The 26,783-nt window shown below is 41.9% G+C and overlaps 1 protein-coding gene across 3 annotated transcripts; it reads left to right on the top strand.

The window, feature by feature from the left end:
- Nucleotides 1–1,568: 1,568 nt before the first annotated feature.
- On the top strand, nt 1,569–12,980 carry LOC131310093 (uncharacterized). Of its 3 annotated transcripts, none has more exons than XM_058336903.1 (10): nt 1,569–1,719; nt 1,850–1,920; nt 2,122–2,233; nt 2,366–2,436; nt 9,515–9,789; nt 10,246–10,339; nt 11,371–11,433; nt 11,653–11,772; nt 12,496–12,614; nt 12,720–12,980. In XM_058336903.1, the coding sequence occupies exons 4-10, from the start codon at nt 2,434–2,436 to the stop codon at nt 12,856–12,858; spliced, it is 813 nt and encodes a 270-aa protein (XP_058192886.1). In that variant the 5' UTR covers nt 1,569–1,719; nt 1,850–1,920; nt 2,122–2,233; nt 2,366–2,433; the 3' UTR covers nt 12,859–12,980. The 3 variants fall into 3 exon arrangements, with proteins under 3 accessions (XP_058192886.1, XP_058192888.1, XP_058192887.1); XM_058336905.1 differs by having other exon boundaries at nt 2,302–2,436; XM_058336904.1 differs by having other exon boundaries at nt 1,583–1,719; nt 1,788–1,920.
- The last annotated feature ends 13,803 nt before the right edge of the window (nt 12,981–26,783 follow it).

Raw genomic sequence — 26,783 nt, 5'->3', positions numbered from 1 at the left:
ATTTTTAAAGAAATTACTAAATTTGATTATACATACTTAAATTGACTTGTAAGTGTTTGTGTACTTTATGTTGAGTATTGCTACAGGTACCAACCCGGTAGCGTACGAAAATCGTGGGGACAGCCGCGCCGGGCCGTCTCCGGCCACCGGACGGCCGATCCGAGCCGACCAAAAATTCTAGAACAAAAAAAGGAGGAGGCCCCGCGCGAGATTCAATGGCATCCGACACGTGTAGAGTGCTCGATCCAAACACTCAATTTACGAAATGCTACCTTGCGTGCCCCATGTATATCCATCCCTGTACCGGACCCACGTTGGAAGTGTAAAACCATAGTTAAACAGACCAAAAATGCTACTACCAGATCTATACAGAATGAGTTTGACTTTGGTAGGTATAATCATGTTGCTGCAAGATTTGCTAAATAGCTGGTTGGTTGGTTGGCTTCAATAGGCTTAAATAGAGAACACCTGTAAGAGTATCCATAATGCTATAATAAAAAATAAATAATCAAAAATTGTCACATTAACTTTTAATTATCTATTTAAAAATTTGCTAAGGTTAACAATGTAGAGGTTTATAATGACATAATCAAAATTGAATAATCAAAATTTGTCTCATCACATTCTCTTAATTTTTTTAAAAAAAAAAATACTCCCTCCATCCAGGTTTGTTTGTCCCATTTTTTACTTTTTGAGAGCGTTTGACCTCTCAAAGAAATGGCTATAATTTTCAATTCGCAATGTTTTTAATATGCAATATGGATTTTGTTTGATATATCTCAATTAGTTTTATTATATAAAAATCTTCAAAATCATAAAAAATATTATAAAATGTAAGATATAAGTATATTTTTGAAAGAAACGTATTTCGACAATTGGACAAATAAATTGGGACGGAGGGAGTAGTTTTTTTCTTTTAAAGACATTGTTGGAAAAAAAAAGAGAGAGACAGAGATGAAGAAGGAAAAGAGAGAATATTTTTGAGTAATGATGGATGTATTTGATTTTGAAAAAAATTGTTAATTTTAGTTATTCAAAGCCTAAAATTTAATTATTTTTAAAGAAATTACTAAATTTGATTATACATACTTAAATTGACTTGTAAGTGTTTGTGTACTTTATGTTGAGTATTGCTACAGGTACCAACCCGGTAGCGTACGAAAATCGTGGGGACGGCCGCGCCGGGCCGTCTCCGGCTACCGGACGGCCGATCAGAGCCGTCCAAAAATTCTAGAACAAAAAAAGGAGGGGGGCCCACGAGAGATTCAAGGACATCCGACACGTGTAGGGTGCTCGATCCAAACACTCCATTTCATAAATGGAGTGTTTGGATCGAGCACCCTACACGTGTCGGATGCCATTGAATCTCACCCAAGGCCTTCTCCTTTTTGTGTTCTAAAATTTTTGGACGGCTCGGATCGGCCGTCCGGTGGCCAGAGACGGCCCGGCGAGGCCATCCCCACGATTTCCGTACGGTACCCTGCGGTGCCTGTAGTATTTTCGCTTTATGTTGTTGACTTGTAAGTTTGTGTGTACTTACATTAACTTGTAAGTATTTGTGTTTGCGTATGGTCGTACTTATTGTGTGCAACACGTCTTCTATTTCTCTTACTTTAGGGCTCTCTCCCTCTGGAGCATGGCGGCTGCACGAGTCCTGAGGATTTTGGGTTCAGTCATATCAAACCGTTAAAACACACGAAAGTTCCGGAGATCCGATTGGTAAGGCTTTGTTGGTGATTTTTCTGTTTCTTTTCCCCCCGGCTCAGTCATATTTTTATGTATTGCAGATGGATTCAATCCATGATACATCGGTGGTGAGGTTTTTTTTTCACTTGTATATTTTTTGCAGTATAAAAACATAGACTTGGCAATTTGCATATCGACGGAAGGCAGACAGATCCGATCTATCAGATTTTCATGGTGAGTCTTTTTCTTAAGAGGCACACAGTGCTTTTTTTCTTTTCTGGAGGTGTACGGAGTTTGTAGATTGCATCTTGATGAAAAGCAGATGAATCCAATTCATCAATTCATCAGACTCTGTTTTTTTTTTTTTGTGTGGGTAAAGAAGGATTTTAATACCAAAAAACAACAAGAACAGTTCTTATATTTCTCTTCTCTTAGGGCGCTCTCTCCCTCTGGAGCATGGCGGCTGCACGAATCCAGAGGATTGCCATATTTATGCGGTCAGTCATATCAAACCGTTATAAACATGAAAGTTCGAGAGATCTGATTGGTAAGGCTTTGTTGGTGATTTTTCGGTTTCTTTTCCCCCCGGCTCAGTCATATTTTTTTGTATTGCAGATGGATTCAATCCATGATTACATCGGTGGTGAGGTTTTTTTTTCACTTGTATATTTTTTTGCAGTATAAAAACATAGACTTGGCAATTTGCATACCGACGGAAGGCAGACAGATCCAATCTATGAGATTTTCATGGTGAGTCTTTTTCTTAAGAGGCACACGGTGCTTTTTTTCTTTTTTGGAGGTGTACGTAGTTTGTAGATTGCATCTTGATGAAAAGCAGATGAATCCAATTCATTAGACTCCATTTTTTTTTTTTGGGTAAAGAAGGATTTTATTACCAAAAATAATGCATGGAATACAAGAAAACAAGGGACATATCCCAGGGAAAAACAAACCAGCAAAATTGGATAACTAGAAGACAAACAAAACAAACTACATCAGAACCTAACTACCAGCGAACTACAAAATTCTCTCTGAAATATTCCAAGCTCTACAAAGAGCTAAATTTTCAGAACTTCTAACAACATTCCTCCAAGAAGATACTGTGTCCCGTACATCCTTGACAATCATATCAAAGATGGTATCCGTAGAGTACTGCTTGTTGCAAAAAACACAGTTGTTTCGAGCTTTCCAAATGTAATATACCATTCCAGCCATAGCTAACTTTTAAAGAGCGGAGGAGAAACCTTTTCTCTTTTGATGCTGAATAGCCCAATTTATCTCCTGCCCCCACTCCCAAGGCCTCCTAGAAATGCCAAACATATGATGAATTCTACCCCATAAGCAGGCTGAGAAAGAGCAATAAAAAAAGAGGTGCAAATGGGACTCATGCATACAGTGACATTAAACACATAACGGATCCACTTGCATCCAAGGATAGATATATGACCCCAACAAACCAGCCACATAATAAAAGTCCATCTCGGGATACCTTGTTTAAACCAAACAATAGGAGCCCATGGAACTTTAGGAAGAGTTGTCCTAAGAGCTTCCCAAACAGTTTTAACAGAGAACTTGCCATATTGGAGACAGAAATCCAGATCACATAATCATCAATTTCTAGGTTAGGTCTAAAACTTGAAGGAGTATTCTTCATAATATGCATAATTGCTCCGTTCCTTTGTGATGGTTGTTAAAATCCTACGATACGGGATACGTATCCTATGATTCATATCGCCTCCTTCCAAAAATCGATACGAATCAACCTTGTATCCTTTTTCTATAGAAATCGTACGATACAATGACGTATCTTACGATATAATAGCATATCCCGACTCGGAACGTATCCTACGATTTCTTATTGAGAAGAAATCATACCATATTTTATGAATTGGAATACAAACTCATTCTAAATCATTTGATCTAATTGTGACGGTATCTAAACTATTTAGAGAAAACAAAAATTCAAAGTTCGAATAGAAGAAAGAACATATATCGATCATATATTGTATGACTCAGGCACCAAAAAGCCTCACTATGATAGATCCTGCCGCACTATGATAGATCCTACTTGGGAGACTTGAAAATTTTCATCCTAAAAGCCTATTTTTCATACATTTAAACACTTATTTTCATATATTCATCAGATTTTTAGATTATAATTAAATATAAATATTATATTATATTATATTTATTTTCGTTAACATATCTTACGATACACGATACGTATCTTGATACAATACATAAAATGAAATAAACGATACACAATACATATCCCGGTTTGAAAACATTAGGCCAGTGCCAATTCTCTTCTTGAACAATAGATGAGATCTTGGCCAAAAGAGAGCTGCCCACATGGTTAACTATACTTTCACCAAACACTTTGTAGAGAGGGCCTACATCATGCTAGTAATCCAGCCAAAGAATCATCAGACTTCGTTGGTGGGCATAGATGTAGTATGTGTACCTCCCTCTGTGTTATTGAATAAATTTGTCCTTACTATTTGCAGTGACAAAAACTTCCACAAAGTCGCCAAAAAGAAGACATGGTGTCAGTTGTGAGTCATAAACACAAATTACGAACGCGGGATCAAAACTTCCTTCCATCTATGGATTGAAAAAGTGTCCACTCATCTCGTCTTTAGTGGTTGAGATTATCAAGTTGGGGGCAAGGGCAACAAAACGGTGGCCACGTACGATGGCAAATCAAAGCAGGTTAAGCAGATTGATATTCGGGTGAGGTGACTTACCTACTTATGGTTTTCTTTTGTACTCTATTTTGTGTTTGCATACATTATGCTACTTGTGAAAGTTGCCACAATTGGCAATAGTGATGGCAACGGAGTGGATTGGAGGTGGATATTGACATATCCGAATCCAAACCCTCCACCCGTCCCCCAAATCCGCCCCGATCTCCGATTGGATATATTTTTGGGTACTCCATCCTCGTCCCGAACGGGGAGATCCGATCGAAGATTTGGATATCCGAATTTGGAAAAAAAAAACAGATTCTATGAGGCATTAACTTAGCCAATTAAGCCACAATCTGCCAATTAACCCATAGATTCATAGTTCCATAGTTAGTGCCCATAAAAAAAAGACAGATTCCAAAAAAAACAGTACTAGAGTTCCACAATCTGCAAAAAAAGAAAACAGATTCCACAACTATTAGGCATTAACTTAGCCAATTAAGTTACACCAACACCATTGCATCCAACAACACATTGTTGGGCTTCCATACTTCATAATTACATAATTCCATAGTAGCAAATACAAAATACTAAAGTTCATAATACATGATTATAAAGTTCTTAAACCTCCAAAAAAATGAATACACCATTGATTCATTGAAATCATATCACTCTCTAATAAGAAGCATCCATCCAAAGTCCAAAGTCCAATATTCCATAGTACCACCTGGCAAACTCATTTTTCAAGTAGTACAAAGGACTTATTGGTTCAAAGAGGTCACGTAAGAAGAAATGGTGATGCTACCTTTCCTAAGGATGACAATGAGAAGAGTAGACATTTCTCTTCTGTGCACTATATTCACCATTTACCCAATGGAGAGAAACATGATAGAATATGTCTAGTATACTTGGAGGCTTTGAATAGAGTATTTTGCTTTTGTTGCAAATTATTCAAGAATGAAGGAAACAAGACTCGATTGGCTAATGATAGATTTCAAGACTGAAAAAATATTGGTGATAGACTTAAAGGTCATGAAGCTAATTGGGAGCACCTCACTTGCATGAACAAATGGATTGAGTTGGAGAGAAGATTAAGAAGAATCAAACAATTGACAAAAGTGTTCAAGAACAAATCATTAAAGAGAGGGAACATTGGAGAGGGGTATTATTGAGAGCAATTGCTCGTGGAAGCACTTGTGCAGAATAATCTACCATTTCGTGGAGAAAATGAGAAGATTTACCAAGAGAATAATGGGAATTTTTTATGTTTTATTCAAATGATGGGAAAATTTGATCTAGTAATGCAAGAGCACTTGAGGCGAATTGAAAATGGTGAGATTCATAACCATTCTCTTAGTCACAAAATCCAGAACGAGTTGATACAGATGTTAGCGGCGGAACTAAAGAGAAAATTGTTGCAACAATAAAAAACGCTAAATATTATTCAGTTATACTTGATTGTACCCCAGATGTAAGTCATGAAGAACAAATGTCCCTTGTTGTACGATGTGTGGATATTTCAACAAGTCCAATAGAGGTGAGTGTGAGTGAGTTATTTTCAGAATTTTTGAAGGTGGATAACACAATAGGATTGGGACTATTTGGTGCACTTTAAGAAGTTTTAGTTAGCCTTCAGCTTGATATTGGTGACTTAAGGGGACAAGGTTATGATAATGGCTTTCGCCATGGCTATTTGGTACAAGTTGTTGTTTGCTGTTAACACTGTGAGCACGTTTCTTCAAAGTGAAGACATGCACATAGACCTTGCTATAGAGAAGCTAAAAGGCCTTATTAATTATTTCGAGAATTACAGAATAGTTGGTTTTGCGGAGGAATGGTTGATGCTACCGAAATGGCAAATGAAATGGGAATTGAACCTAAGTTTGTTGAAAAGCGCATCATTCAAAGAAAGAAGCAATTTGATGAAGACACACTCTGGAGAATCAATGAAAGTGAATTACTTCTTGGTTTCTTGTTTGATTTGGAAAAGGTGACTTTGGGTGATGAATGCTTGAAAAATTATTGTACCAACTACCAACCTTGAAGAAGTTTTAAAGCATGGCGGGGTTTCAGATATTGATGGGAGAGATTTGTTTGTGGAGTTGAAATGCTTGAAACAAGTATTACCAAGAGGAGTGCACAAACCAATTGAAATGCTCAATTTTATCAAACCTACAAATCAAATTTGAAATAGTCGTTGCCCGGATAGGATGCTTTCTCTGTATTTTCTCCTTAGTCTCTCTCTGTATATTTTCTACATCGAGGGGAGAAGCTCTATGTTTAGGGGAGAGAGGTCCCTTCCTTAGATGATGGACCTCCTATTTATAGATGGCTCAGCCAGCACTCCTATTTTAAATTTTGAATAGTCATTGCCAAGATAGGATGCTATCTCATCCTATCTTCTCAGCTTCTTCCAATTTCAAATGCTGAATATATTTGATGGCATCTCCTTGGAATACTCTTCTACTTCCACATAAGTATTTCTTGGGCTCTGCGTATTATCACGTTAACCCACATTTGATTTGTAGGCCCTACAAGATGTGGGCCTACATGGTTCAACTGATATATAGACCTATTACTCCATCCCCAAGCCCATATATTTGTAGGCTTGTTGGGCCGACATATATCGTTGATTTGCCGGCTTGTTGGGTGATTAACATTTTCTTTAGGCTCTTTATATGCCATTTAGTCCACAAGCCCAACATTGTTAATTTTACGTTATGCGTCAAATCTTAGTTGAAATTTATGTGTCAACATGGCTAGGGTCCCAAAACACTCAGGCTTTATAATCGTTGCAAATTTTTTATGTATATTTAAATAATTAGTATATGGATAGGGAATTAGTTTCTAAAATTGTTGATAGATAATTAAGTTTGGTCTTTAATTCAAATGATTGTACCTTGATTTTTAAAAATTCCTCCTAAAAGTTTCATATAGTATAACCAAATATAACAAAGTAAGCGAGTACAGTAGTTACTAAAAGAAATTTTTAAAAATTCCTCCTAAAAGTTTCATATAGTATAACCAAATATAACAAAGTAAGTGAGTACAGTAGTTACTAAAAGAAAAGAACATAACGATTTACACAAATTGTTATACATGAAAAGAATAATATGCAATAACTGAGGTGCATTTTTGTCTGTAGAATTTATATTAGTCGGTTTACCTCCTGTGATAAAGATCATGGCTTCGCTACTCCTAGTATGACTACTATGTGTGCTTCACCATTTGTAATGGACCACTTATCAAGAAAGAACGAGGATGAGCTCCCCCTCTATTGTGCTAAGAAGCAGCGGGCTGCGGAGTGACGGGATTGATCGAGGTTACGGTTCAAGTTTTGGGTGCTGAGGAAGTGAGATGAGGTGGATAAGAAGGAGGTGACAGTTATGGTGATGTCCAATGGGAAAATAAATAAGCATTCCGCAAGAGAAATATTGTGTAGCTCTTTATTGTCTCACTTTGTGTAATAATAGAGTAGAAAAAGACTGTAGCGGGCTTATTTATGCCACAACCCATTAGAGGAGTTAGAATTTCAGTAGTCAGATCACTCAGTGATCTCGTTCGTTCCCCGTTGGTGAGCCTACAAAATTAGTAATCGTCATATACCCAACCACTGGGTTTTAGACGGAGCCAGCGGCAGAGCAAGAGGTCTTGATTGATCAAACCTCAACCAAGCAAGAAGCCAATGAAATATAATATAGTGAGTGTATGAAATTTGCGAAGAGTGTTTTATCAATTTTCTTGAGTTCTCTTATATTCATAGGCGAATGGAGTCCTTTGGTTACTTCCACCCAGGATGGGTTTCCCGTCCGGTTGCTATGGTTGCAAGTCATCTTGAGATTATAGGAAATCTTTATAAATGACAATGCCGAGCTGAGGCCATGCACCCAAGGCTCCGCACTCATCCTGGAGGGACGGACGATGCCATGTTCGAGTCATTTTGTTCGGCCTACTACAATTTCTGGTAGTGAATAAGTTGTTGATGGGTTTGTGAGTAGAGTATCCCTCGAATGGAATGCTCTTTTGGCCGATCTTGGCAAGGGAAAGAGGAACGCTATCGGGGAAAGTACCACCTATAGGGCAAAAATCCTCGGATGCTCGTGAAAATACGTTCCATCGGTAATGCTTGAAAGAAAAACCAAAATACTCCTACAATCATTACGTCTTCAATACATTTTTCAGTCAAGAATTCAATGGAGTTAATGAAACAATTAGGCTACAAATGTCGTGTTAGAACTGTGGCTCATATGTTAAGTATGAAGAGATACTAAGGACACAGTATTATACAAGGGTATTTTTGGGATACAAGCTAAATACTAGGTTAGGGTTAGAATAGAGTAGATATAAATACTCTATGGTGTAAACCATTTCAAAAGAAAATAACTGTGATAATAAGAATAGCAGTCGTTCTCGCTCCCGTAGACTTACCTAGTATTGGGGAATCACGTATATCTTTGTGTTGATTCCTTTACTGTTTTGTACTCGTAAATTGTGTGTGCGTGTGTGTCGATCCTAACAAGTCGTGATACCCATACCACCCAGGGCATAGTGCGAAGTCACTTACACCGCTTAGGCTAATGGTGCCATGTCACTAAGTTACTGTAGCAAAAAAACATTTTGTTGGCAATTTTTTTTGTTAGTGAAAACGAAATTGGAAAATGCTGGAAATTTTTTGTTAGTGAAACAAAATAGTAAAATAGGTGAAGTTTTTTATAATTTTTGTTGGTGGACGCACCCGTCAATATAGTACTCCTATGCCCTAGTTATTCTCAGTCTCTTCTTCCCCCAATTCAGAACAACCCTGATACAGAGAGAGAGAGGAGGAGATGTATCGTGTGAATCGTGCCCTCCAATTTTTGAGGGCTCGTCCCTTTCCTGTGGCTGTCAGACCTGCGGCGCCTCTCCCTCCATTCCAATTTGTCAGAGGGATAGGGGAGGATAAACTTAGCCACGAGATTCAAAAGCCTGAGGAGAAATTCTTAGCAAAATTGGGAGGAAATTTTGTAGCATATGTGGACGTAGTGTTCAAGATGGCGTCCATTGCTTCAGCTGTTAAACATGTATACATAAACTCTTGATGTCTTATTCTTTTGTACAGTCGTGGGTTCTGTATTCTTATGTTGTCTGCTTTTTAATTTCAGTTTGAGTTGGTCGAAAAGTTCAAGGAATTTTTGCCTATTATTCTCGTTGGATATGGAGCCCTAGCTTCAACTGCCGGAATCATCTTCGCTGCTAGTCCCTATGTTCTTCTGGCTTATTCCAAAAGCATCGGCAGCCCCATTCCTAAAGACACGTATTCCAAAGAAAGCATCAGCAGCCCCATTCCTGAAGACATGTATTCCAAAGAAAGCATCAGCAGCCCCATTCCTAAAGACATGGATTCCGAAAGCATCGGCAGCCGCATTCCTAAAGACATGTATGTATATATATATATATATATCTCTCTCTCTCTTCCTCTTAACTTTTACATTCTTCCATTACTATCACAAACTGGAGAGATCTTCAGAAATTTCACCTTCATTTCACCCTAATTACTTATCCAATCAAGAGGAGAAACCCATCCTGACGTGAAGCTGTGGAAAAAGGTCCAACATTAGAAGGTGATTTCGTGTGAGGGTGTGAACAGTAAAGTAGATCAGCTCTAGTTGGTACAAGTAGGAGTATATCTTTTGCTTATATTTGCAGTGAACATGCATACTTCCACATAACTTTTTACTACTACATTTAGTACATTGTAACTGGCTAATAAAGCATGAGCTTCCATGTGATGGACACCAACCATTGGTAAGCACCGTAGAAAGTTGTAAAAGAAGGTACTTATAAGAAAGTTTTTCTCCATTCTTATTTGATAACTCATGTGTTTGGATTGCAGTAAGAAGGCCGAAACTAGAGGATCCAAAAAGGGTGTTCAGAAAGTGTGCTCCCGTTGTGGCCATTCTGGCCACAACAAGTCCACTTGCAAACAGGTAGACGTCCAATATGCTTCAACTTTTTTCATATGAAGTTCTTCCAATATGCTTGAGACCACATGTTGCTGAATTTATTATACATGGTCCTCTTGAAGTTCCTTTGTTGGTACTATTAAAGTTCAAACATGATAGTACCTGTAACGTATTTTTTATTATTCACTGGAAGATCGGTTATTGCATTGGTGAAGTTGGAATATTAAACACTAGTACTTGCCCGTGCCTACGGCACTACGCACCCCGGTTGGAATTGCCCATCAAACATGGGTACAGACACCATCATATCACAAATAAGTAGAAATGTTTTGAAATGGCGACGAGGACAAAAGTCGAGTGCTTGGCGGGGGGACAGAAGTCTAGTTCTTGGTTGGGGACGTTGTTGGATAAGAGAGAGAGAGAGAGTCCAATCCTTAGTCCTTAGATCAAATGAATCTCAGCCCTTGGATCAACTTGTGTTTATGTTTGTGTGGTCCCCACACCCTAGTGTTTTATTTGGTAGATTTATCCGAAGATTTTCTTTTCATGCCTAAGGCTAAGGTTTTACGCTGTCTTGGACTCATTTATTTAAGAAATTTGTATGGTTGTACTATTGTATTGACTTATCTGGCATCAGGGCGGCTTACTACGGGCAAGCATTGATGGAGATATTAAGAGCCTCCGACCTGTTCATGGCTTTAGAAACCGTCTTTCTATTAGCTTTGGGTAATTGCTAGCAAAGTGTTTTAGTGTGGATTTTGCCGCGTGTTTGACTTGTCTATTTTGCTAATATGGAAGATCTTGTGTCGCTGCATATGATCACTCTCTGTCCCCCTTAAGATATGCCTATTCTACATACCCATGTAGAAACAATGTTCATTTGAATGTTTTACTTGTATGATGTGAAATTTGCTTTATGGTAATCGGTATTTTTCACATTTTTATCCAATTTATTTGTCTCTGTCAGTGGATTTCCTTTGATAGAATTGTAATGACACGTGGATCCATACATAGAAGTGTGGTTCTTTCAATAACAAATTGGTGAATATTCGCAGGCTTTAACTTTGAGACCGTCGAATACAAAAATATCAGCTTCACAGTGTGGGATGTTCGACAAGGTATTGACTTTCTATGTGTGACAATTTTAGCTATGATCATATTTTTAAAAGGTCCACCTGTTTTAGTGGAATATTACGAGTGTTATTCTTCCTCTCCCGCCTCTGGAACCTTGTATTTTGTTTACAAAATAAAATCCAACTGATTGAGTATGATTTTTTTCGAGTGTTTGGTGAATTTTTTTGCCCATGATCGGTAATAATGTGACTCTTTCTGTGCAGATTCGTCCATCGTGGAGGCACTATTTCCTGAAAACACAGGGTCTCATTTTTGTGGTGGATAGCAATGACAGAGACCGAGTTGTTGAGGCAAGGGATGCATTGCATCGCATGTTGAATGAGGTGACATTTTTTTTTGGGTACATAATGAGGTGACATTAATAGATTATTGTAGTGGAAAAGCATTTGAGCTTGCAGAAGTTTTCATAATTTGTGATGTGTCATACTCTTAAATGGTCCCCGGGAATTTGTTCTCATCAACAGTTTTTTTTTTCCCTGTAACTTAATTCTCCCCCTCCCCCCCTTTCTCAGTGCTTGCTGCTATGATTGTTTTGTAGCTTGTAACGAGTTCATTGGTAATTTGCGTTGCTATTGCTGAGTGAGCTGTTAATGGTTCAGATACTCGTTACTTGTTAAAAAAGGGTTCAGCTATTCTTAGGACACAGAGAATGTGCATTTGATTCGCGGAAGAAGGAAGATAGGATATTTTCTAAGAGAGAGAAATAAAATGAAAGTTAAAATACATGCGACTATGGATGCTCAGAAGGCATTTGGACCTAGGTTTGAGTGTAACATCTCACTCACCATTCTCACAGAGGACATAGAATTTGGCACAGGACGGGTATCACTTGTTTAAGTCTACTACACTACTTTTTTGTTGGACGCTTGACGTAGTTTTCTGGACCTGTTCTGCACATCTGTTTTGGTCCTACCAAAAGCTAATTAACATTTTATGTCAGATGCTTGAGCATGCCTGCTGTTCCGATATATAATATTCTAGTTCTTAGACTACAACTTCGGTAAATTCTTAAAGGGGCACTGACATTTAGACTTCTTCCCTTCCAGGATGAGCTACGAGATGCTGTGTTGCTTGTATTCGCTAACAAACAACATCTTCCTAATGCAATGAACACTGCTGAAATTACTGACAAACTCGGCCTCCACTCCCTCCGACAGCGTCGCTGGTGATTTTTTAAAATATATATTTTTAAATTGGCAGCTCTTTGATTTGTTTAGCACTGTGGCAATCTGAATGATCATATTTTAACTCGATCCTATGTTCTTTTCAGGCACATCCAGAGCACCTATGCAACCTCCGGGGAAAGGTGGATCGAGGGTTTGGATTGGCTCTCCAACAACATTGCTAACAAGGCAAGTAATCCGATATCCTCCTTTTACTTTGTCAAAGAACTGCCGACTGAGGGATGAAAATCAACTTCATCTAATTTTGTTGCTTATTCCCTCTTTTTTTTTGTTGCTGCTGCTGCTGCAGGCATGAGGTACTGCAGAATGTTCTTGCCGGTTGGATCCTGGATGCAGGGTGGTCTTATCTGAGTCTATTGTGTTGGTTATGGTTTCGGTTTTTTTCCAAACAAGCATTTCACTTTTCATTTAGAATTTTTGCAATGGTTATGTCTAACAGAGTGATGGTGGGTTATATGTACCCGAAAACGGTGTTTAAATTGTAATATGATGCCTATTATGACTGTGATTGCGAAAATTTGAGGCTATTGCTGTGTTGACAAGCCTTTTGATATAGTCTAATACCCATTGTGTCTTGGTTTTTTTATTATACTTAAGCACACAGGACATGTTTGGTTACAGGACAAGAGATGTAAGGTGCCATCCTCGGGGTAACAGGGGGATTATGCATGTACCATCTCAACCCATGTTTGGTGGGAATTGGATTAAACTGTCCATATCATAAGTTTGATATTTTGACCTCTACTCCCATACTATCCCATTGTAACCCGCCTCCTGAATAGTTGGTGGAATTGGCAACTTATGTTTGCGGGGACAATTTCTATGCTTGGATTGTGTTGCTCATCCATCGATTATCCGTTTGGTTCCTAACTTATGGCCTGTTTATTAGAGGTACAAGGGAGGGGATATAAGGAGAAGCCAGATATGTATATCCGGCTTCCCTATATTCGGCGTTTGTTTGCTTCGAAGAACCCAGATAAGTCACTTGGAGGCCGATTATTTTTGCACCTCCCTCCGCCCCCTGGTTAAATCTTATCCCCTCCTTTTTTACCCAAAACCCCCACGCTATTCACACCAGGAAGAAGAAGAACTAACGCATCACTGTGTCATCTCTTCTCATCTCTCGTGCACAGAAGCAGCCAAACCAACCCATCTCAGATGCCAGAGTTGGGTCTGAGAACGACGACAATTCAAGAATGAAATGGAAATACAGATTTATGAATGAAACTCCTGATTTACTAGCACCCAATTTACAATACGAATTTACAGATTCAGACAAGGGTCTAACCGATTTACAAATTTGGTGTCGTGGAAGGGCGACCCAAGGCTGGAGGACGATGGAGGACGGGTCTAACCGTTACTCATTGCCGCCGGAGAGAGCAGAGCGAGCGAGAGGGACGTCGGCGACTCAATGAAGCTTGAGAGAGAGAGAGAGAGAGAGAGAGAGAGAGAGAGAGACGTTCTATTTGGGGGCAATGTAGTTTCACCTGTGGTAAGAAGCAAGGGCAAAATAGGAATATCAATCCCCCTTCTAAAATTATCCCCTCATTTCATATCCCCCTCTTGATTATTCAACTTCTTGGGAGGATGATTGAACTTTTTTTTTTGAAGATAGTGAATAAAGTGGCGCTTCATAAGTTACCTGTGAAGCTAAGCTCTTTGAATAATTTTACTTGTCTTTATATCAAAACTAGCGGTTTTCAGTTCTATGCAAGGAAAAATAAATACGGTTATGTATTAAAATTCTGAGTATGAATAGAATTAATTCAAAGTAAATAACAATTGTGAAAAATGTTGGATAAACAAAGCAAACAAACAAAAATCAAAAAGTGTAATATTACTTATGTTATTTATATGAATAAAACCCAATTTCCCACTTCCCAGAAGTCACAAAATTTTCTTTGCACGTGCTCTCTCAAAAATAAAAATAAAATTTTTAAGAATTTAGAATCGAGAGTTCGGACTTTAGAGGCTTTTGAACCTAATGATATTTGCATGTACTACAATATTTTTTTGTGTGTACTATAGTATTTATTGATACAGAAGTAAAACGCATGAACTTTCTGGAAAAAAAAAAAAGAAAAAAGATAGGACATTGATTTTTAGCAGTCCAAACCAAAATATAACGTAGATAAAAAACAAAAAAAGAGGTATTTTCTCCTTTTTTGGTGCTGTAGACACCCCAATCTGGGCTTCCAGATTAGTTTACTTACGGTTTTTGATTCCCCGATGATGAAACGGATCAAGAACACCCCGGGAATGATAGTGTGTTTGAGTTTTGAGTGTTTGCAAAACCCTTGAACCTAACCTAGCCTAAGCCACTTCAAAAACCAAAAACCCTACTGATGTGCGCCAGGGCGCAACCATCCCGCGCCAGGGCGCACCATCGCGCGACAGACTCACTCCATCGCGCGACAGTGCGCCAAGGCGCACCATCGCGCGACAGACTCAATATGTCGCGCAATGGTCAAAGCTGTCCCCATCACCTTTATCAGCTGGGATGCTTAGCCACCAAGCAAACCTCAACCAGCCTCGTGGACTGGTTGAGCTCCTCTCATTACACCAACTAGATTCACCTCCATCATTCTCTATAAATACCCTCATTCTTCTTCCATTAAAAGGGTTCAAGAATTTCAAAAGAATACACTTTGGGTCACCATTCCCCATTTTCATACCTCAACCTTCCAAGAACAAGCTTGTTCTTTGCTTCTACCACTCAAACTCCTCAATCAAGCCTTCAAACATCAAAGTTCAAACACCTTTCAAACTCAAAACCGAAGGTATAGCTTACCTTTGTTCTGTTTTCTGTTCTGATCTCTGAGGGGGGCTGGCAGGGCCAAGGCTAGTAATCAATACCAGTTCTAGTCCTAAAGCTGGCAAGGTTTCAAAAACTGTCGTGGTACGAATCAGCGCGCGACGGACCCACTCACGCGCGCGACTGTTCTAGTCTGTGCTCGCTGGTCCGCGTGGGGATTGGTTCCTACTGTTTTGTGCTTTATTATGTTATATATCACTGTTAAGCATGATAAAAATCAGTTTACTGCTTTCCTTAGTATAAACTGTTAGTCTTAGTTCAATATGAGTTTCTGCTGTTTTGGAGAACCCAGAAAAGTGTAAACCAAGCACTGGTCTGGTTGCGCCAGGGCGCGGCCATCTCGCGCCAGGGCGCACCATCGCGCGACAGAGTGGCTCCATCGCTCGACAGTGCGCCAGGGCGCATCCTCGCGCGCCAGACTGACTTCGTCGCGCGATAGTATGCCTCTGACCAGTGAGTGGCCTTGCACGGGTAGCTTGGTTTTAGGTCATTATTTTGTCCCCACACTGTTTATGGGGTGTTTTATTAATTTGTAGGGCTTTACAGCCTATATGAACTGCGTGGTTTGTCCTGGGTGTGCACTGGTCCTTCCAGAGCCCAGATGGTTTGAGAATAAGAGCTGTGGGTTTGAGCTTACCGGCGCGCGCTTGTCTTGGAATTGTGTGCGCAGGAGTAAGCAGCATGCAGTGACTTACTCAGTGCATGCTGGTTTCTTCCTACGTACGTCACTCCAAAACAGGGGCCTCCCAGTTTGTTTAAACTCCCACAGCAGTCTGTTCTCATCCTATACTAACTGCTCATCCATGCTATCTATCACATCCTGCAAACATGTTACAGTATTAATCCCCGATTAACTGTTCCCCCGCCCTAATTGGCTAAAAATTGATTAATCAAACAGAATCGCAAACAAACATTTTTCGCAAATGCCTAAGTAGAGACCGATCTCCGGATTGGGCGAGAGGGGTGCCATAAAACCCTTCTCCTCTCGTAACCTGGCTCCCGAACCCAGATATGGTTATGACGGACTGGTTCCTTAACTTTTTCAAATCAAACAGCGCGGCAAGTGCTTCGAAATACGGTTCCTTGGGTGTCGGACCTTCAAAACCCGAGTGGCGACTCTGTATTTTCGCGAGCGCTTGCCTTCCCCGCTCACGCTCCCTCGACCCGGGCCCCTTGCCTCGTGTCTCGGAATCCGAAAATTTCGAAAACGGGCACGCATGCCCACAGTGGCGACTCTGCTGGGGATCGAATCAATATTGGTCTATACTTAGATTTTAATACGCTTGAGAACAATCCCACAAAAGTCTGTCAAAATAGTGAGCTTCGCGCTGCTAAAGAAAGGATTTGTGATTTAACAGGACCTCGTGTCCGGCCATCCAATCTGGGGCTTTTCCGATTGTTCTCTCGTGTAGTATCTTCTAAGTATTGATCAATAAAGAGAGCCAAATTTGAAAAGGCATTTGCGAATTTGCGATTCTATTTCATTAATCAATTTCTTTAGCATTTTTCATATGCATCGATGTGGGATAAAGCAGCGTTGGATCGTTTTGGCAATCCGGCACGGTTTACCGGAGCTCGGGAACCCCGAATGACCAACAACCTTCGACGATGATGAGTCATTCTACCGTTTGACTGTTGCTTTGCGATTACGTGGGCAGCGGGAGGTATATCTTGGCTCTAGTCCGAGGAACCCGTTACAAGCCAAAACCAGCCTTTGCATATACAAAGCATTAGAACTCTCCAAAATAGGACAGGTACCTACAGGGTAAGATCTATTTGCATCTAACCCCCATATACTGTCTACGTGTTACTGCTTTCCCTATCGCATGTACTGTACATCTATAGGAGCATGTTTAAGGTTGTTTTGTCTTTCAAGTTGGTCATGCGCTGTCTAAGACGTTGTTGGACCCGATGAGGAGTCGTTCATTCTGTCGAATGTTCGTTATCAATCGCAAAGTCCTTAGTTCAATGAGACTTTGAGAAATCAAAATTTACTACATCCTTGGCTCATGCCCGATTAAGGATTCAACCAACAATAAGGAACCACAAGGTATGGACGCCACGTCTCTGGTGCCACCCAGGTTGAAGTGCGAAGTCACTATACACCGCCGTGTTCAAGGTTAAGGTGCCATGTCATCACTACCGAGTTGTTCCAAATTCAAAGTTGAACCTTTAAATGGGACTAGCCAAAGATTTAGTCTACTTTGACTTCTTTTAGGATCTGTCGATCTACTCAAGGACACATCGCCAAAAAGAATTCTGAGGATTCCAGCAACGTCTGAAACCCATGAAGCATACTCATCTCTAGAACTGTACATACATACATTCTGTTTTGCGTAGGAGCATGTTTAGGGCGGCTTCTAGGTTGTCTCTCTCTTTCGAGTCTGTCTTATGCTTATTAGGACGCTGCTAGACCCGATGAAGAGTCGTGCATCTCGATGGTGCACGTTGTTAATTTTTCAAAGTCCTTAGATCAGCAAGACTTTGAGAAATCAAACCTTATTAAGTCCTTGGCTCATGCCCGATTAAGGATTCGACCGACAATAAGGAACCACAAAGTATTGATGTCGTGACATTGATATCATTCAGGTTACAAGTGCCTTGTCACTTACAACCACCCCGGCTAAAGCACAGCGTTGCTCACGCCACCCCGGTTAAGGTGTCACGCCGTCAATACCGAGTTGTTTCTAATTCAAAGTCGAATCTTCAAATGGGACTAGTCAAAGACTTAGTCTGTTTTGACATCTCTTAGGATCAGTTTGATCTATTCAAAGGATACACCCTCAAAAAGAATTCCGAGGATTCTGGCAGCGTCTGAACATCATGAGACAGACTTGTCTCTAGTTCTAGAGTCTAGGGTTGACACCGACAATGACGTGTATATTGCATTTTGCTGAAGGAACACCACTGAGCTTTTGTCTTACTTTGCTGTCCAAAGCTTAAGGTCATTGCACCGAACAAGAGAGTACCGAAAGGAAGAGCCAAACCTACTTGGGAACATTTGCATCAGAATTCGATTCAAAGGCTTGTCAGGCTAGATTCCCTGTCAGTCACAACGGAGGCTTCTCCAGGTTCACTGTTGGCCGCCCTACAGTCGGGTTCGCCATCGATATTGCAAAAAGCCACGCCGCCGGCTTCCCCATCTTCAGCTTCTTCAAGCTCCATTGAAAAACCTGCGATGACAGATCAACCACTCACTTTGGAAACCATCCTCATGAATATCCAGACTAGCATCACTGCTATGCAACAGAGGGCTACTCAGACAGATGCTAACATCACTCGCCTAAATGACCTTATCAACACTCGTCTTCCACCAGTGGCCGAAGAGGAAGGCGAGGACGATGAGGATGTTCATGCAGAACCCGTCTTTGTTGAGGATCCAAACCGTGAAGGCCGGCTTATCGTTCAGCCCACTTCTAGAGAGGCTCGTGTGCTTGCTCCAAATCCCGCTGTTGTTAGGCCTGTTCAAGACCCTGACATAGCTGCTCTTATGGCCAAGATGGTTAGGTTGGAAGAAGCTATTTCAAAATCTGAGAAGATCAGCGCAGGGGGAATCGACCTGGATCGCCTCTGTTTGTACCCTAATGCTAGGCTTCCTAACAAATTCAAGATGCCTGACTTGGTTAAGTTCGATGGGAGCGGTGATCCTAAGACTCATCTCTTTGGCTACCATGCTGCCATGAAGCTGTTGGGTGTGGAAAGTGAGGCCATGTCTCAGCTTTTCCCACAGACTCTCTCTGGGCCTGCTTTTCATTGGTTTCTGTCGCTTGACATCTCCAAAAGAAGAACTTGGGAAGACATAGGGGCTGCCTTTGTCTCGCAGTACAATTACAACTCACAGCTCAAGATGACTACTCGTGAGTTGGAGTCCACCAAAATGGAAGCAAATGAGTCCTTTGCGGATTTTGTTAAGAGGTGGAGAGCCAAGGCTGCACTAATGACTGATCGCCCGAGCGAGAGGGATCAACTTCGCATCATCTCTCGTAATCTCCAGCCTGACTATGCCAAGCACCTCGTGTTGGTTCAAGCATCTGCAAACTTTGAGACTTTCTTTGAGTCTGGTTTGGCCATTGAGGATGCACTGCAGAGTGGAATTCTGCCTAGGGGAGAGTCCTCCTCACAGAAAGCTAAGCCGCGGCCCTACTCTGAAAATAGTAGCACGTTGTTCGGTAACGACAACTACTCTAATACTGCTATAAGTGGGAGCGATGCTCCGGCTTTCGACTCCAATCGCGCTGCCGATGTCAACCAGGTTCAAAATGCCCAAAGCTACCGTTTCCGAACCCAGCCTCGGAATTTCTCTGTCTTCGAGGCATCTCTATCCGCAGTGATGGAAAAACTCGTCAAGTCTGGGCATCTCAAACCCTTGACCCCAACTTCTCCGCCAAAAGTTCTACCTTCTGGTTACAAACCTCACCTCTTCTGTGCCTTCCACCAAATGCCTGGCCATCCCACTGACGCATGCTATCGTCTTCGACATGAGATTCAAGATCTCATTGACAATGGCACGGTTCAAGTTCCACCAAAGCCCAACGTCATTTCCAACTCCTTGCCTCAACACAACTCTGACCCTCTGGTTGGTCAAATATCTATCACCTCCACTCAAATCAACCCGAGCTCCACCATATTCAACCTTAGCCACTATATCGTCCCAGAAAGCCAACCCAAACCAATCGTATCCATCCCATTCGAACCGGAGATTAACATGATGGCTGTGGGTTGGGCAATTGAGGTCTTCACTGCCGACACCTGGATTGACAGCAATGAGGAACTTACAAAGGAGCAGACTAACGGGCTGAGGTCCATTGTTCATGGGAGCACCGAGTAGGTTTGGTCGAAGAAGCTGAGGAGGCTGAAGTGCTGTTGCTTGGGCCTGATACCCGCTGGATCCTACCTCTTTTTGTGGAAGCTATGGGTAGCTTTTTTTAAATATTGGATTTTCAAATCGCGTCTAGTTTGCATTGGCGTTTTGTCTGAGTCTAACACGGAGTCTTTTGCATTTGTCTAGTCTAGCTCTGAGTCGGAGGTTGTGCCTCTTGGCCCTCCACGTCGTAGCTTTTGTTTCAGGTTTCGAATATGCTGTACTTGGCAAACCCCGGGGGTTTTTATGATATGCTTTATCTTGCTTCTAAGTACTTCGCTGGCTTTTATATAAACTGTGTCGACTCTGACGACGAAGGGATAGATTTCGATGGGATCATCCCCAAGGAAATGTGTTGCCTCGCCGAAAGGGAAGACAAAAGGCGTGCTCAGCCTATTAAAAGGAGAAGTAGTTTCAAATAAACTTGAAAGACAAGTATAACCTCCCGAAAGGTTCAAGGTTGGTCCAAGCACTACCCCAAAGGAGCATTGCGCCCGGTCAGACAGGCTCAAAGAATTCAGCAACGACTTGGCATGGTCTCACAAAGACATGCCTGGTATTGATCTTGAGATAAAGAAACATCGAATCTCTTTGCTACCGGATGCCAAGCCAAAAAGCAGAAGCTCAAAAGGTCCAGCGCCTCATACATGTTCAAGTTTGTAGGAACAGCGTTCCACCAAGTACAAGTTAGCAAGTTCAAAATTGGTCTGGAACGAGACATGTCAACCGAAGCACACTGGACTCTGCGCTATCAAAGCCGTTTTATCTGAGGCTGTGGCCAGAGATCATCGATCTCGATGACCACGATGGCAATCAATTTCAAATACCTTGGTCAACATGGATCAATTCAAAAGTCTTTTCCCTGAGAGAAGCTCGTTGGGCTGAAAACCCCAAGGGTGGGCAGTTCCAAGCAAAAGTTAGAGCAGCCTGCTAGACCAAAAACCTATGAAGGCGGTCTAGGCAAAAGTAAAGGCAACATTTGAAAGCTCGTTAGACCGAAAACCCAAATGGGCGGTTCTAGGCAAAAGTTAGAGCGTAAAAGGTGAGGTAAAATACTCGAGTGAACCTTAGCCTGAACTACGTTCTGACCTGATTCCCTAGCTTGGGATACGTAGGCAGTCTCTCTTTGAGACTCGGTCACATTCTATCAATTGGATCCATGGTTGACATTTTGGTACACATCAAAGGTCGAAGAGGATCCAAGATCAGATCAAGCTGCATTGGAGGAATCAGAAGGGGGAAAACCTTTGTCTTTCAATTTTATTACAAACTGCTTTTTCAATTTACAGGCTGAGCATAAGTCTTAAAATATTTGAAGCATCAAAAACAGAATGAAATGCTAGAAGCCTTAACCGGCTCACAATTTATTCTAAGTTCAGCGAAGTCTGGTATAACCAACCGCAGCGCGTTTGTTCGAAGTGATGCGCGTTGGTCTCAAACCTGCTCACGCTTCTTACGACAGACAGTAGCAGTTAGCTACTACCCTCGAATGTCATTCCAGGGGCTTAGCCAAGTCTTGTCATACCATGTAAGTCATATGGACTTAATGTGACTGCACGGGGGTGTCGGTTTCAGTCCGGGCCTATACGAGTCATTATCTGCGTCTTATGTCCGTTTTTGCGACATTTTTCCAGCTTTTCAATCAACTGTCGTTTCGAGATGCTTTTCTCGGTTTTGTTTGTACAGGTCTTTGTGCCTTTTTGCGTCTTTCGCAAGTGTTAGTTTCACCTGTCTAAGGAATGTTGTGAGTTTTTGGCTCATTAATGCCGAAAATTTCATTATTTCTATGTGTCTAAGAGTTCGCGTCATATCCTGGGGCTCTTTCTCCCTTTTCGTTCGAGCTAGGAGAGTCTGTACATACATGTGTCTCTGTGTATCAACTTAGTTCACTTGTCAATGCAAATTAGATATTAGTGGTTAGTTTTTGCATTCTCTTCAACACTTGTAAAAGAGTGTCAATAAACTGGAAAACGCAATTGTTACATTGCTACCCTAGTATCAGTAATCCGCAAGCAACGGAATCTCTTAAAGCAGAAAAGGCGCGTCAGCCCAAGGCCAAGCAAAGCACATCCATGGGGCTCGTCCGCCCAAGCATCAAAGAAAGGGCACGCAGGCCCACTACTGTTGCTACATGTCAATTGGGCACGCCAGCCCGCTCAATGTCTCTCTATCTTGGTGCGCATCTTCAGGGCAAAAGGCAGTAAAGTACTTGGGCTCAGTGGTAGTCCTTAGGCGTCGTTGTCCTCGTAGGAGCCGCCCTTAGCTTGTGTCTGCATTTTCAATTTGTGCATTCATATTGTATACAACATTGCATATTGTGTATCAAATGTTTAAAGCAGAAAAATTCTATCAAGTGTCAAAGCATGCCTATATGGTATCAAAGGCAGCAAGTAAACAGAATTTTGGAAATCATGCCTGTGGCCTAGTTCCCGTCGAGACTGGAGCCGGAATCGCTTCTTTGGGATAGTGCAAATACAGGGGAGTGCCACACGCCGCTTTCCTTATCTCGCTTGCCATGGAAACCATTAAGCACGTGGCCTTGCCGTTCTACTCTGCTTGCACGTAGAATGCACTCTGGGGAATCAGAATTCAATCCAATTCAATGGCACGGTCATCCTAAAGCATGATCCGCCCTTTTCAAATCAACGACAGCCGGTCCTGTCCAATGTTCAACGGCTCGATCATTTTGTACAGTGATCCGCCCTTTTCAAATCAACGACAGCCGGTCCTGTCCATTTCTCAACGGCTCGATCATTCTGCACACTGATCTGCCCGTTTCAAATCAACGACAGCCGGTCCTGTCCAAATCTCAATGGCTTGATCATTCTGCACACTGATCTTCCCCTTTCAAATCAACGACAGCCGGTCTTGTCCAATGTTTAACGGCTTGATCATTTATACCGATGATCGTCCCATCCTGTCAAATTCTTCAACGGTTTGATCACTCAGCTCATTGATCTCTCCGTCCGCATCCACGACAGCCGGTCCTGTCAAGTCCAATGACGGTCAGCCATATCGTCCGACCCAATCAACCTGATGGTCAGCCATATCATCAACGACGGTCAGCCATATCGTCCGACCCAATCAACCTGTTGGTCAGCCATATCATCCATGATGGTCAGCCATATCAGTCATTCAACGATGGTCAGCCATATCATCCATGACGGTCAGCCATATCGGCTATCTCCACCAAATCAACGGCTTGATCATTCTGCACACTGATCAGCCCGTCTCCTGTCATGTCTGCAATGGTTCGATCATTTTGTAGGGGGATGAAAACAATTGACGCTTCGGATCAACTGGATTGCAACGGCTTATTCGTGCCTCTTCACCGGAACCCTAGCTCGACGTCTGAACCCTAATCTGCAAAATAGACAGGGGGTGAGTGCACCTTTGCCTCTCGTGGCAAAGGCCCTCCGATGCCTTTGTTAGTATCACGTACTAGAAAACTCAGCCCTAATTATCAGTAGGAAAGCAATAATAATGCAACGTATTGCGTACCTTTTACCTCTAGGTTTATCTCATATTTATAGATTTATGGATGCTTGCTGTCCAAGCATCCATGTTACTATAGGATTTCTAACTCGTATAGGAAACCCAGGATATCAAGGAGTCTCGTTTCCTTTATCAGTTTATGGAAAAGAGTCCTTTTAGGATTCTTTTCCTTTAAGAGCCGAACATCCCATATTCGTTGGGTATCTCTCTCAGATCCTATATTCTTGGGATCTTTATCCCTTTATGGGATATGACTATTCTGGAATCTTCCAGAGTATTCCCTCTGCTCCTACTCTCGATTTAGAGCTCCTTCCTTGTTCGGCTGTCTCGTAGCCGAACAGACGGATTGGACCAGTTACCTCACATGTAACTGGTCCTTGAGCCCGTACAACCTTCCTGGACCATTGACTTCTCATGTTACTGGTCCATATTGCCGAACACTTGTTTAGCATGATGACTGTCCTGTCTATATTCAAACTATGGTCCCACGTACCATTTATTCGGATATCGATTGCATTGCTTTCAACCCGTGATCACTCGTATCACGTGCTAGGTTCTTTACATCATCTGTTCGGCTGTATCATAACCGAACAGTCTGCTTGAAGCCATGACTTCTCATATCACTGGTCCATATCGCTGTTCACCGAACTGCCCGGCGATAAGTCCAGTCGTATTTACCTCGTGTTCCCAAACATCACGTGTTTGGTAACTAAATGTATCTGCTCGGGAATACCTCCCTACAATTGCTCCCCAGCTTCATGTATTTACCACTGTTCGGGGGTAATATATGATGCTTAGAAACAGAATTCTATCCAGACCAAACTCTGTTGATCCCGTGCAGTCATAATTTCAATACTTCATTGATGCCCTTTGGCGCCTATGTCATTATACCATTTCGGGGTAAACGACTCCACGTGGCATGTTTTCGTATGCCTAGCATTAACTTCGAACTGACGTTCTATGAAACGGCGTCAGAACGGTTTCCGCTTTCCGTTACTTTTTCCTGTAACGGTGTGAGAGGAGACGTTTCGTCTCCGTCTCTCACCCTTAAACCCCTGAAAGGGCTCTTTTTGTTTTTTCATCCAAAAATATTCAAACGTTCAGTTTTTCTCTTAAAAGCTTTCTGCCATTGCCGCCGTCTGCAAACTCGATTGCATTTCAGGGAATCGTCACAATATTCTTGTAAGATTCTCGCTCTCATTCCCCTTCTTCTTCTTAGGTTTCTATCCGAGATCTCATTCTCAGATTTGGTGGGTCGTTTCTAGGGTTTCAATTCGTACCCATTCCCATCTTTTCTTTTTTTCTGAATATACTCATGGCGGATGACAACCCTCCTAGACCCAGTAAGTTTAGGAAGCTTTGTGATACCCCTGCTGCCATGGCGGCATTTAGAGAAAAATACAATATCCCTGAAAACGTAGGGCTTGAACTCGCTCCATTAGGAGCGGATAGGGATGCTGGATCGTGGGATAGAATGTGTATCCCAATCGTGTCCATTGTCGAAGGCGGGGTCCGTTTCCCCCTTCATCCACTCCTCCGCCAGATTTTAAGCTGGTACCGTCTTACACCCATGCAAGTTTCCACGAATGTTTTTAGATTGATAATGGGGACTATAGCCCTAAATGGGATTCTAGAAACCAATTTAGGAATCTGGGACATCCAGTGGTGGTATAGTATAGTACTAAACCCTGAGTATAATACTTACTACTTCAAAGTTAGGAGAGCAGAGAAGCGCTTCGTGCTCAATCTGCCAGATTCTGCTCGTGACCACGAAATCGACTTCCTCTATGTGACTGGAGCATTCGAACCTTTAGGGGAAGATGGCCAAGTGCTGGGGCTCCATTGCCCCCACATATGGGGCTATCCACGTATGCTCTTGATTTTACCCTTTTACAATTCTTCATTTACTGCTTTCTCGTAGCCTTTCCATGTACTAAATTTGTTTTGTTGATTTGAATTTTTGCAGCTGAAAACGTTAATCATCGTCCCAGACGCACCCCAAGCAACATCCGAACAGAGGACATTAACAAAGTCCTCAAATATAAAGGTGTGCCTGGTACCCGAACAGCTGGTCGGGGTCGTGACGCTGACGTGCTGCTGGGATACGATCCTGCGTACAGAGGTGTCATCGACAGGCGGCTTGCTCATCCTAGCACCAGTGCTGCCTCTACATCAACTGCTCCTCCGTCCAGGAGCACAAGAGCTAACGCAGGAGTAACCGTAGCTGGTCAACTGGGTGAAATCCCAATTTCTGAAGGAATTCCATTACCACGAGTGAGAGTTCGAAGATCCTCACGAAGTCAGGCCTCCTCTCTTCAACCCGAACAGCCAGTAGTGAATCTCGACACCAGTCAATCATCCTCTTCAGGTTATTCTCAATTTTCTCCTAACTCTAGCACCATGACACGTCAGCCTTTAAACCTCAGCTCTCTCCTCACCGTCTCTTCTCGGGGACGGGGATCTGGTCGGGTAGCTTCCATAGGGAACGCCCCTCCTGCACCCCGTCGTAACAGAGGCGGTTCGAGCCGCTCCACTTCATCTCGTGAAGTGGAGACTACCATAGAGGCCAGTGATGCTCACAGAGACAAACGGCCTAGATCAGAAGACCCTACTGGTACTGCTTCTCAAGCAGACATCGAAACACATCACCCCGTTTCACCAACTACCCAAGTACTTCCTCAAACATGGACTCCTCTATTCACTAGAGGAGACCGTCCCGTTCACGTCGGGGATAGTGCTAGTTCGTCGGAGACAGCACTTGCTCTGGCCCAAGGGTTGCTACTCCCTGTTGACTTACAGAAAGAGTCATTGTCTCCCCCTGATCGGCTTGTGTCCACTGGTCTCGTCAGTGGAATCAAGGTAATAAAAACTTCTCTTCTTTAAAGCTTCATCTTTATAAGTTTTAAGAAAAAAGTTACTCACGTTCTGGTATTTGCTATAGTTTATCCAAAAAATGGTCGTACTGGGCCAAAAATTCCA

Source organism: Rhododendron vialii, chromosome 12a (assembly GCF_030253575.1).
Source record: "Rhododendron vialii isolate Sample 1 chromosome 12a, ASM3025357v1".
NCBI classification, from domain to species: domain Eukaryota; kingdom Viridiplantae; phylum Streptophyta; class Magnoliopsida; order Ericales; family Ericaceae; genus Rhododendron; species Rhododendron vialii.
The sequence above is the reverse complement of the archived record's forward strand: the minus strand, read 5'-3'. Positions and strand labels throughout refer to the sequence as shown.

Coding starts and splice junctions, on each gene's coding strand:
- LOC131310093 (XM_058336903.1), top strand. Junction 9,790..10,245: donor AGCCGCATTCCTAAAGACAT/GTATGTATATAT, acceptor TTTGGATTGCAG/TAAGAAGGCCGAAACTAGAG. Junction 11,773..12,495: donor TGCATCGCATGTTGAATGAG/GTGACATTTTTT, acceptor CTTCCCTTCCAG/GATGAGCTACGAGATGCTGT.